Raw genomic sequence first — 12,524 nt, forward strand, 5'->3', positions numbered from 1 at the left:
AACGTATACAATAAATTGTGAAAAGATATGAGCTAAACCTGCAAGATATCTAAATGAAAACCAATGCCTTCGTTCAGAATCTATTTTCTCATGATAGTCGCGCATACTAACAAAGACCGAAGGAAGAAGTTAAATGCTACAGTTTTCGTGAATAGAAATAAAGACTCACAACGGCCATAGGCAAAATCAATCGCCATAGACAAGAATTGGTCGATAAAAACCTCCCAACCAAGCTTCCTCAGATTTTGTCGAGTAACTTTCGTTCGATGAGTATTGGCCAAAAACTTGAATCTTTGTTTTGAAATTGTACAAAGTTTCTCGTTTCGTTCCACACTTATTAATTCCAAGCAAAGAAAATATTTCTATCAGCAACTTTCAAGTTCATTGGGTTAAGAGTTAAAATAAGCCCTTTTTATGTTATATTGATATGTGTCTGTCTGTATATTTTTTATCAAAGCGTATTGCTTATGAGAACCTTTGGCCATTTAACGTCTCCATTTAGACACGCCTTTAATAGCTTCATCAATCGTTGCCCGCATTGACTGTTGCTGTCAGCCACAAACGAAACGCTTAGCAACGCCCAGCCAAAAATTCTCAGCCAAAATACAACAACAACATACAAATTTTCTTTAATTTAAAGCAAAAGCAGTTAGCTTGGCCTGTTGTTTCTACATTCATATCTTAAGCGTGAGTTGGCGGCGTCGGCATCGTGTTTTACGCTTATTACTTTCCTGCTTGCTTAAGTTCATAAATAAATGGGTAATTGCTTTGGCCAATGCGGAGGTGTTTGGGTATGTGTGTGGGGGTATGGGTGAAGGGCGCATATCGATGAGCAGAAATATACAATATACAAACGTATATATATATATATATAAGTATATACATACATATATTTTTATAAAATAAAGTGCTCAGTTGATTTTGGTTATTTTCTTGCCCGACGCTCTCAACCATTTCGCTTGTATTGGCTAATTTGTATGCAAAAAAGGTTGTGCGCAATTTTCCAGCAGCTCATCACCCTTGGGCATCAATACCAGCGCAAATAGAAATATTTACATGCACAGCTTCTTGAACGAATGAGGTCAGTAACGGAATATTTGAGTATATCGTGTTTCCACCCTTTAAGGATTAAATATGTATGTATTACTTGCAAGGCGCGCCAGTAGAAAAAATGTAAACAAAAGTAAATATAAATGGAATCAATATCAAAATATAATATAATGTAATCTGGGCTGATCAAATTCGACCAGAACTATCTATAAACAAATATTTTAAGCTATTTTAATTTATTTAAGTAAATAAGGAGGAATAGCCTTCAAAATAGGTTTGTGAATCAAGAAAAGCAGGTTCCTGTTTAATGCAAATTTCCATGCGCTTGTTATAAGCATCGGTGAGCATCCAAACCGTAAAGTATTTAACTTCATATTTTTATATTATCTTCATTTTTGGAGCACCATTCTCAAAATTATTGAACAGTGTCGACGTCATATTCATAAACTGACGTCTCCTCAGCAGTAATTATGCTTTAGATGAATGTAGCCTCTTCAAGCTACGTTGCCAAGCATCTATTTTGCAATCTTTACTCGACATCGTTTTTGCAAAAAACTGAGTTCTTTTGATACGAGTCTAGATTTGGCACACTTCATACCCAAAAAGATTAACTAAAATCTTTTGAGTCGTTCCATTAGAGTTGTTGATATCTTTTCCTACCACTCTGATATCAACACGATTATTCTCAAGCACTACATCTTAAACTCTTTCTATGTTATCTTCATTAATAAATGTGAATGGACAATTCCAATATGAAACAAGTTTTCGATGACTTCTCGATCTTCACTGATTATTTTGTGCTCGAATACTTGTGTTCGTGATAGAATAGGCTCCTCAAAACACTTCGTCAATAATGATTTTTCAATGATTCAGTAGTCGTAATTTCATTGGAACCACAAAATTAATCAGCAAAATTGTTGTCTTCCATGGTGAAAGTAACCAAACAAACTTTTCGTACTCAGTTTGAATGGATCAATATTTTAAAAACTGGGGTACTACTTTGCACTATTACTAAAATGGCTAAATCGATGATAAGATAATTTATGTATAATATATAACTTATAAGGTCTCCGACGTTTCCTTCTGGGCATAAAATCTTTGTTGCAAACTTAATACCTCCTGGTCAGGGTATAATTATCAGAAATCCCATCAGATATTACCAGTTGTTCCTGAGCTATTTAAAACTAAAAAAAATTCGAAAGTTTTTCCTGTAATTTCCTAAAGGGTGTCTGAAACATACAATGGTACCTGTTTAACTAAAATTGTAGAAACTTTTCAGTTGGATTTCGTGATCAATTCATTTTAAACAGAGTACTTTCCTACTGGGTATGTCAAGCAGTGCACTTTCTCAGTGGGTATGCAAACCAGTTTATATTATGACGTTGCTTTCGGCTTTCTTTAATAAACATGTATACTCTTCGTTGTCAGTATTGCTATTAATATTGGCATTGAATCTATTTTTGTTGCCTGAGGTTAAGTGATTTTGCGTTAATATGTATTCTAAATGGGAAATTAAGGCATGTAGCATTAAAGGCACGCTTAAACCGAAAAATAAAAATATTTTCTTAGTGATATGGAAATTTTAAATTATCTAGAAATAATGAAAATGGAATGGTAATTATTGAAACTTTTATGGATTCTACCGGGAAAAGTGGGCAATCGAAAGTAAGGTCTATCTTTAGTTTGGGGCATATAATTACTAAACTCAGTGTCAATGACGATAATCTGCTATCGAATGTGCATTGGATACTTCCCTCCGATTAATACCACAATGATGGAGATTACACAATTTCGATTTTCCAGCTCAAAGTTCTTATGAAGATTACTGGTAAGACCTCTTCGGGCTTCGTCTTAGGTTGAGCTCACCTGTAGTTTACGGTACAGACTTTACTTAGGAAGTTTAATTCTGTGGATCACAATGTCAAATTTTCTTCGCAGGGAATTATCATATCTTACTGAAAGATCGCTGTGATTTGATACACATATTGCCAAATTCGGATCTTGGAAACCTCTATTGCAAACTCATGAAAAAAATATCTTTATGCGCTGTCTTCATTCCAGCTACTTCTTCTGAATTCTAAAAAGTTTGACTTTCAAAATTAAGTTTCGTATACCCGGCAACATTTTTTTCTCTACTTACATCTAATAATTTTCCAACTACAACTGATTAATTTGTTTTTTGTCCACAACTTACGTGACTTTTCCGAAGTTGAGGTCTTCTCCACGCTCTCCATGCGTACTTTGGCGCCTGAACCACTGCCATTGCCGTTGCCGCCGCGTTTGCCATGTCCCTGATGTTGTTGCGAACGCAATTGCTGGCGTTGTCTGCCCTTGCCGTTGCCATTGCCATTACCGTTACCACTGCCGTGATGCTGTTGTTGTGCTTGACCGCCAATTGCAGCTGAGAACTTTTTGTCCTGTTTCCGACCGCCGTTCGACGCATCCGAGCTCTTGTTCAATTTCTTATTATTGTTGTTGTTGCCATTCTTGTTGCGCTTTCCACCGCCAACAGCAGCTGCATCAACGTTGGTTGCGCTGTCATCACCACCCTCAACATTGGCACCACGCGCTGCACGCCGCACCAATACATCACCCGACTCCATCGCCATGACCAATTTGGCATTCGCCTGCTCGGCGGCCGAAGCGTGTGGTAAATGGGAGCGTGAACGTTTCACTTTGCCGCCAAATGTTTTGATACTACGCTGATGGTGGACGAGCTCATGGTCGCCGTGGGTGTTGGGGACAGCAGCGGCGGCGGAGTTGTGACTACCGCGTAAACCATAAATCAATGTTGGCTGGCAGATAAATGCCACCAGCAAGAGTACGCAGACCATTAGAAGATTCATTTTAACAAAGAGTTGACGTTTTGATTGGTGTTGCTGTTTTTGTTGCTGCTGTTGCTGTTGCTCGGCCTCGAGTGGTGTCGGTTTTCTAGCCCTGGTGACAGCGTTGCTAGCCCGAATCGCAGTGCGTGTACTGCGGCTGGTTTTTCTCGTCGTCCAACGCCGTTGCTGTTGTTGTAGCTGTCGGTTGGTGTGCAGATTTGATGGTGAACTATTGGCCAAGAAGAAATCTCTGTAATGACGTAAAGAGAACAAACAATTTGGAGAGTTATTGAAGTGCAAGATAAATAGTGGAACAATTGTAACATATATTTTGTTGGTGGAATTGGCTGAAAATTGCTTTCGTGAGTTCCAAAACTGTATATATCAGTTTCTGGTTAAGATCAAAAAGAACAATAGTTCTATAAAGAAGATTTAAGCTTTTATATGTACACATCTTCAAAACAAGGACTACTGCAACTTTAACCTAAAAGAAGCTGATGAATTCCTTTTATAGTAAAACGGTAAATGATGGCCTAAGCCAAAGGTCGATATTAGTAGCTCTAAGATATTCTATATACTTTGCAGTGAGCAATGTGTGAGAATGAGAAGCCACTTTCAAGAATCAATACCATAATATATTTTCTGATCAAATTTGACTCGGACAAAAAAGCAGCATTTTTACATATTTTAACACAAATCTTTATTATAGTTAGTCTTCAGAATAGACTTCTTTGAGCCAATACAAGTATATTAATGTTTAATCCAATTTTCTATATACTTATAAGCTTCGACTGGGGGGCCTTCAGTGCCTTCATTGCTTTCAGAGCCTTTATTGAAATTTGGTTTTTTGATTTCGGCTAATTTTTGGAGTGCTATTCGCTATACTGTTGGTCAGATTTAACGTCCTATTCATAAGACTCCACCCGTCACTAGTTGACGTTCTCAGCTACATTGTCATTACAACTCGCCCCCAACTTCTGGCCTTTAATTATATTCGTGTTTCGCGTATGCTAAACTGTTTATGTGTGTGTCGCTGTAAAGAAAAGTCCTAAATAAATTTAAATTGAGGACATGTTAATTATTATAGGTCCATGTCTTCATGTCTACACTTGTATGTCCGTTAGTTGACAGCACGGTTATTACGTTCCCGTGACGCCAACGAATCCAGTTTTATATCCATCTATCACTTCGTAAATTATTCCAAAAATAATTGAGGTATCTTTTATGGCGCTCCAAAGCGACCTTGGTATATTAAGCGCATTCGAAAAACTGTGGTTTGAAATGCACGTTGAGCTACTATCGATAACTATAATAAGAGTTATTCAAACGTCTGGTCAAAGCTTTGAGTATACATATTTCCAGCATTCGTGAATTCGATTCGCCCTTTCTCTACAAGCTATCATTGAACTTGTCCAAAGTTTTACTTGGAAAAACAACGACAAAGTTAACGAGTTAAATTTGATATAAAAAAGTATGCGAATACCTCTATGAAATAATACAACTCCGTTCTTCACTGCTCTGTTTTGCAAATTTTAGATCAGTTTTAAAAGAAAAATTACGGTCAATAAAAATTATATGTTTAAAGCCTTAGGACTTAAAATGATGGACAAGTATATTCGTATAGTTTTTTATATAAGAAGTAATGTTTGAAATTAAGAGTTACTAAAATGTAATTTGTCGTGCAAGTAAGTATTATTCTACCCAAGAGAGAGAAACAACACCATGAGGACATGTTCGTTTCACTACTGACGAATCAAAATCGACTAATATAGACTTTATCGTAAAATAAAATGAATCCTTAAGAGGAGGAGACTGTTTGAGCAAATCTCATGCATTCGATAAATGATAATGAGAGTTATAGTAAAACTTAAAAAATAACGCAATATTTTTCAAAAACTAGTGTTGAAGGTGCAAAAAATAGTATGACTTTTTGATTTAAAATTTGCCCGAAATTGGTGTTGAAATATCCTTCTTCTGTGCAATTTTTGCGATGAGTGAAATTGTTCAACAAAGAAGTTCCACTCTGTCTGCGGAATAAAATGTTGGAAAAGACCTTCGCTGATAATTGTTTGTCGCGGGTAAGTGTTTTGAATGTATATGCTACTCAAAGACCCGGGATCCATGTTGATTGCAGGACGGCCATCAATATCAACTGATGATCAACACGTCAATAAAACAGAGGAATTGGTATTTGAGAGTCTACAATTAACAGTCAGAGAAGAATCAGTAAAAACCATGTTGAAAAGTCAGTAGGGCCTATGAAAAGTGAAAGCACGATTGGTTCCACGATCACTCAATCTTTTCAACAGCGTCGCGTTAACGTCTGTGAAACAATACTTTCTCTCTGTCAGGATGTCATGAAACGTATTATGTATTACTGGCAGTGAGTCTTGCAAATCAGCTTACGACACGGAAGTAGACGATTGACCGAATATCGGGGTCCGAAGCTGAAAAAACACGTCAAAGCAGGTCAAAATCAATGTTTTGTTTACAGTTTTTTTCAATTAATGAAGTGTGGTGCACTCCGAATACCTTTCGGCCGGCTAAACTGTCAACAAGGAATGTTATTTGATTGTTATGCGTCGTTTGTGCTAAGGTTTTCGTTAAAGCGGCCAGAATGTTTCTACACCACCAAATTGCACCGTCGCATAGTGCATTGATTCTTGGTGAGTTTTTCGCAATATATTCAACCAATATTATGCCATATCCACCATATTCGCATTGAATGCTATTCTGAAAATTGAAATAAATATTTCGAGGATTGGAAAACACTTTGGCACAAGTATGTTAGGGCAAAAGGGGACTTACATAGATTGTGAAGAGAAAGTTATGAATTTTAAAATTGTGAACAAAGGCTTTCTATTTCTTGCTCAGTAGTACATATATTTAAACTATTTCAGGAACGATGTCTCAAAAACTCGGCGTCAATTTAGCCACATAACCGTATTCTTTGAAATAAATAAATGACATCATGCTTCACTTTGTGCGTTGAAAAGGTTGGGTTAAATCTATCGAGTCATTGTGTGTTCGTTTTCTTAGGCATGATGTCGTGTTTGGATATACAAATTTTAAATTAAGAGAGAGAATAGGCCGTAAAAGCAAATCGTTTTCGAATTTGTCATACATTGCAGCAGCTGCATGGTGTTGCTGTCATAGAAAAAAAGAAAAAAGTTAATACGTTACGAGTAGTAAAACGTTTAAAACTTCATTAACACAAACACAGCGCAACATTAGCCGCTAACATTTCCAAACATATATTATTCACATATATGTATATACATATGTAAGTAAAAGAAATGCAGTAAATGTGAAGGAAAAAGCGCACACTTAACTGAAACAAAAACGACGTTGACAGCAGAATAGAAGAACGGGGCATAGAAAGGAAAACGAAAAGTGTGAAATAGCACGAAATCCGCTAGTAACCAATTTTCCATCATCGCCAGCAGCTGCTTGGATGGCACCGAAATGCAACGCTTGCTTTATTTGCTTCGTTGCAGTTTAACACTTACGCACACATATGCATATACTAATGCATGTGTATGTGGTTGTATGCCGTTCAATAAGCGCGCATTTCGCAACAAATCAATAAGGCGTGATCGGAAACATGTGTGTCGTTTTTTCCACTTGCGCCAACTGCCAACAAGTCACTTTCTTTTTGTTTTTTGGTTTTTTTTTGTTTGAAAATGCACGAAGATGCAGCAAATCAAAAACTTCATTTATCTGTGAAATTCGATTTTCAGAAATAATGATATCGTTGTCTCTTGTACATTCTCCTACACAGTATGGTAGTGAAAGGTTTTCGGTTAGTTGGCAAGATAGTTTGGGGTAAATGGGATTATAAGTTATATTGAAGTTAGACTTATGCTATGGTAAGTTATGTATGTTTCGCGCGCTTTGCTCAACTTATGGTCAATTATAGAATGGTCAAAAATAGACCACGTCCAGAACGCAGTGCGGAAAATATAGCAGCCGTAGGTGAGAGTGTACACGAAGACCGTGAAGAGTCGATTCGGCGCCGTTCGCAGCAACTCGAACTGACATATGGTACGACTTGGCGCATTTTAAGTCGAGATCTTAAATTTAAAGCAAAATACAGCTTGTGCAGTAACTGAAGGCGATCGACTTTCCCAAGCAACATCGCTTCGATCTATGGTATCTTGAAAAGTTCCAAATTATGTTCAGTGATGAGGCCTATTTCTGAGTAAGTAAACAAAGAAAATTGCCGCATTCGAGACGAAGAAGAACCTGAAGAGATTCAAGAGCTGATATTTAATCCAGGAAAAGCAACAGTTTGGCGTATCATCAACACATACTTTTTCAAAAGTGATGAAAAAAGGTGAGGACGTAACTGTCAATGGCGACCGTGACAACCGACTTTTTGATGCCTGAAATTGAAGCTTGTGATCTCGGAGACATTTGGTTTCAACCAGATGGCGCCAATACCCACACACCGCATCAATCAATGGTCTTATTAAGAGAACGCCTCGGTAAGCAGATAATTTCACGTTTCGGGTCGGTCGATAGGCAACCAAGATCGTGAGAAATTACACCGTTAGACTTTTTCTTTGAGGATATGTAAAGTCTGAAGCATATGCGCACAGTCCCGCTTCGATTCAGACCTTGGAGCAAATTGTCACGTGTGCCGTTCGCCAATTACCAGTCGAAATGCTCGAACGTGTAATCAAAAGTTGGACTTGGAATTGGAAAATTGGACAACGTGGAAAAGTCCATCAGCCGAGTCGTTCACGACTTTCGTTAATGACGATAACATCAAAAAGATCTCCATATTTTGCTAAGAGGACGTCGAGTAGAGGTCGGAAAAGAGATGCTTGACAACGTAGCTGAGGACTCAACATCCGCACATATTATTCGATGTTTCAAGGGTTTTCAATACGTGAAAACTACTTTAGGGAATGGCGTATCAAAAATGAGTCGAAGGCGAGAGAACTACGTCAAAGCCGGTGATGCTCCTTATTTTGTTTTATTACCATGGTGTGGTTCATTATTAAAAAATGAGTTCGTTCCACAGATTCAAACGGTCGAAAGACATATTACTTGACCGTTTTGAGGCGTCTAAGTAAAACAATTCGCCATAAACGACCGGATTTGTATACAGAAAGTTCATGAATATTTCACGCTAATAACGAGCAGTCAAATCTTGCATGATTGTGACTGACTTTTTGGCCAAACACGAAAAGAGAGTGATTGCTAAGTCATCGTAATCGCAAAATTTGATTTTCTGTGACTTTTTTTCTGTTTTAAAAACAGGAAAATCCGTTTCGGACTTCGGTGTTGTACTACATGCTAATTAGGCCCATTTTGGTAGCGATAATAAAATTTTTTATTAAAATAAGTGACATTTTTGTTGACACTTCGGGTCAATTCTGATCAGACGGTATACTAAAAACTAAGGTGCTCATGTTCGCTGCTCGATCTCGATATCGATTTTTGGTATACCTTTAAAGGCAGTAGTATCGACATGTAGTAGGATCTTAGATCTTTCTCGGTTCTTTGAACCATTTTAACTATTTTTTCTATATATTTTAAATCACTGCCGAGTGAAATAAAAATAAAATATTTTCTTTTCCAACTTTAGAACTTCAATTTAGAGAAAATTCTATGTATTCTTCACTAATTCTTGGACTTCCTTTTCGAAAGTAATGACACTCAGTGATGGATTCATTTTGCTAAGGTAGGGGTTAGCTTTTCAAAGTAAAAAAAAAAATACTTTTTTTGCGAATTTATTTCTTAAATATGGATTGAGTAATTTGATTCGGAGTTTTTCTGAACAATTGGGCACACTTTCGGGTATATAGGGCAATTTTTTTCGTCACTTTTTTAGTTCATTTCATTGACATCGTGCAAGCAAATACTTTAAGTGAAAGCTCAACTTTCGAATTGAATTTTTTTGTTGTAACAAAACCCCATTTAACTGCCATATAAGCAAACTGATTCCATTGTAGAAGAGCGAATTGCAATTGTACTTATGTGTGTATAAACTTGCTCATGTGAAATTCAAAGCTGTAAAAATCACTTCAAACCGGTTGAAACCACCTTATTAAAAATAATGCGAACTTTACGAAGCTTTTTATTGCTGCACTAAAAATCGAGAGATAGATAGAGCTTTCGCGAAAAAACTGGGGCATTAAAAAAATCCATCTCGTTTCTGCGGCTAAACTGCTGCTTATGGATTCTTTTTCTTTTTACATCTGCCATTAGTAGAAGCTATCGTTTAACTTATTTAACGGCAGCAAGCTTTTTTAATATCTCTTTCGTAATGAGTAGCTGTGTTTTAAATAAAATATTTATCTATTAAATTGGTCGTAACTCTTCACCAATATTAAACTAGCACGAGTGAAAAAAACTTTTAAAAATAATTTATGTCGCTCTTGAACTTTATTAAGAATTATAAAAACAAACCACTTACATACACATACATACAAACACCTTTATCAAAAGCATATTTCAGCCACCGAACAATGCTATGCATGCATATGTGTGTAATTTTTATAACAACTTTAATTACATTCTCATTGTGGTCGGCAATTAACGCTTAATTAATTACTCATTCARGAGTGGCAAGAATAAAATAAAAATAAAATAAAATTTGCACTTGCAATTTACATTTAATTGCAATTTACACTAGCTTGCCACACTTTATAGCGAAATTATGTGCACACATTTGCGTAAAATGCACATTTTCATGTGCAACAGCAAGGCGTTGCAACGAGCATTTTCTTGCTGCAATAAAAACGGCCGCTGAATAAACGGTGAAAGTCGTTGCGGACAAGGTTCTATGTCAGTGGTGGTTGCAAGTAATGGCTTTTCTCATTTTTAGTAGCATTAGTTGGTGAAAATAAAGCGAGATAGCGCTGCTACTTTGACATTTGCAATGAATTTTAGAGTATTTCACACGGTGCTACGCGGCGTATACGTAACCTACCTGATAAAGTGGGCATTTGAGCGCAAGGTTTTGGAGGAGATAAATTAAAGAACTATTGCTTTAATTTTATGTGAAAGAAGAAGTTTTAAGAGTTTTTAGAGTATTTTTTTATGTTTTTTACTTATTTCGGAAATACATATCTTTGAGAGTTGAGGGGTTATGTCCATTTAGAAGTCAAAAAAATGTATATAAAAATCGGTGATTAGTTTCCAAAATTGTTGATTCCTTGCTCCCGTAGAATATATCTAGGAGCAAATTCGACAAAAGTTGTCTGGCGTTGAGGAAGACTTTTCGGCTTAAAATTATTTCAAAACCAAAAATCGAAAAAATTCTTATTTTCTCTTACATGATCGTGACCGAATTTTTGACCAAACTCAAAAAGATAGTGATCGCTAAATTATCGTATTCGCCAGATTTGGTTTCATGTGACTTTTCTCTGTTTTCGAAACTGGAAAATCCGCTTTGGCCGTAGTGTTGTACTACATGCTATTAGGCCTATTTTGGTAGCGATAATAAAAATGTTTATTAAAATAAGTGAAATTTTTCTTTTTGACAGTCCGGGTCTCTTCTGATCAGATGATACACCAAAAACTAAGGTGCTCACGTTCACTACTCGATCTCGATTTTTGGCATACCTTTGCACACACCATTTTCGAAGGCTTTTCTGCTTGACTTATATTCCCGATATATGAGAACACTTACCAGCAACTCATGATATAGGGAATTGCGGGACGGCATTTCGAGCTCCTTACGTGTAGCTGCAAACGAAACCATAAGTTTTCGGAAAGGGAAAAAGGACAGCTGATACGATGAGGAATGCCGGGTCGCAGGGGAGAGAAAGCAGATGGCATACCTAGCAACGTTACAATCAACCACAACATGTGCGTGATGGGATAGATACCGAGAGTTGATGAGGGAAGCAAGGCGCGTTTGCAGACAAAACAAGAAAAAACGTTAACTTCGGCTGCACCGAATCTAATATACCCCTTACAGGTGCTTTCTTTTAGTAACCATGTGTGCAGTTTGTATGGAAGCTATATGCTATAGTAATCCGATCTGAACATTTTTTTCGGAGATTGTTTTATTACCTTAAGTAGTAATCCATGGCAAATTTCGTGAAGATACCACGTGAAGTGTGAAAGTTTTCCATACAAGAACTTGATTCCGATCGTTCAGTTTGTATGACACCTATATGTTATAGTGGTCCGATATCGGCAGTTTCGACCAATGAGCAGCTTCCTGGAGGGAAAGTGACGTTTACAAAATTTCAAAACGATATCATAAGACTGAGGGACTAGTTCGTATATATACAGACAGACGGACATGGCTAAATCGAATCAGCTCAACATACTGATCATTTATATGTATACTTTATAGGGTCCCCAACGTCTCCTTTTGGATGTTACAAACCCTGTTCAGGGTATAAAAAGAGAGACCTCAAAATGCGTGAGTATGAAGAACTTGAGAAGCTGGCCGCCAGAGGTAATGCTTGAAAAAATGCTGCGACTAACCGAAGGTTTCAACACTTTTCCAGCCTACTGAATTGCAGTGAAAGCATAGCACCAGGAGACGGTGAACACGATTTCTCAATCATTGACGATGGAGCAGACGTTCCATTGCTCGACCATGAAGAAGTTCGAATAGCATTTACCAGTCTGAAGAACAGCAAACAGCGATGTATTGCCGGCTGAGCTATTTAAAAACGG

The 12,524-nt window shown here is 37.0% G+C and overlaps 1 protein-coding gene across 1 annotated transcript in view; it reads right to left on the bottom strand.

The window, feature by feature from the left end:
* LOC108969411 overlaps positions 1–12,524 on the bottom strand; it is a 105,877-nt gene that overhangs the window by 22,808 nt on the left and 70,545 nt on the right. Inside the window, exon 3 of the mRNA XM_018934106.1 lies at positions 3,245–4,125. Coding sequence (XP_018789651.1) covers positions 3,245–3,896 — 652 coding nt within the window. The 5' untranslated portion in view covers positions 3,897–4,125. The remainder of the gene's footprint in view (positions 1–3,244; positions 4,126–12,524) is intronic.

This window comes from Bactrocera latifrons, unplaced genomic scaffold (genome assembly GCF_001853355.1).
Source record: "Bactrocera latifrons isolate USDA-ARS-PBARC rearing strain unplaced genomic scaffold, ASM185335v1 scaffold_251, whole genome shotgun sequence".
Classification (NCBI taxonomy): Eukaryota; Metazoa; Arthropoda; class Insecta; order Diptera; family Tephritidae; genus Bactrocera; species Bactrocera latifrons.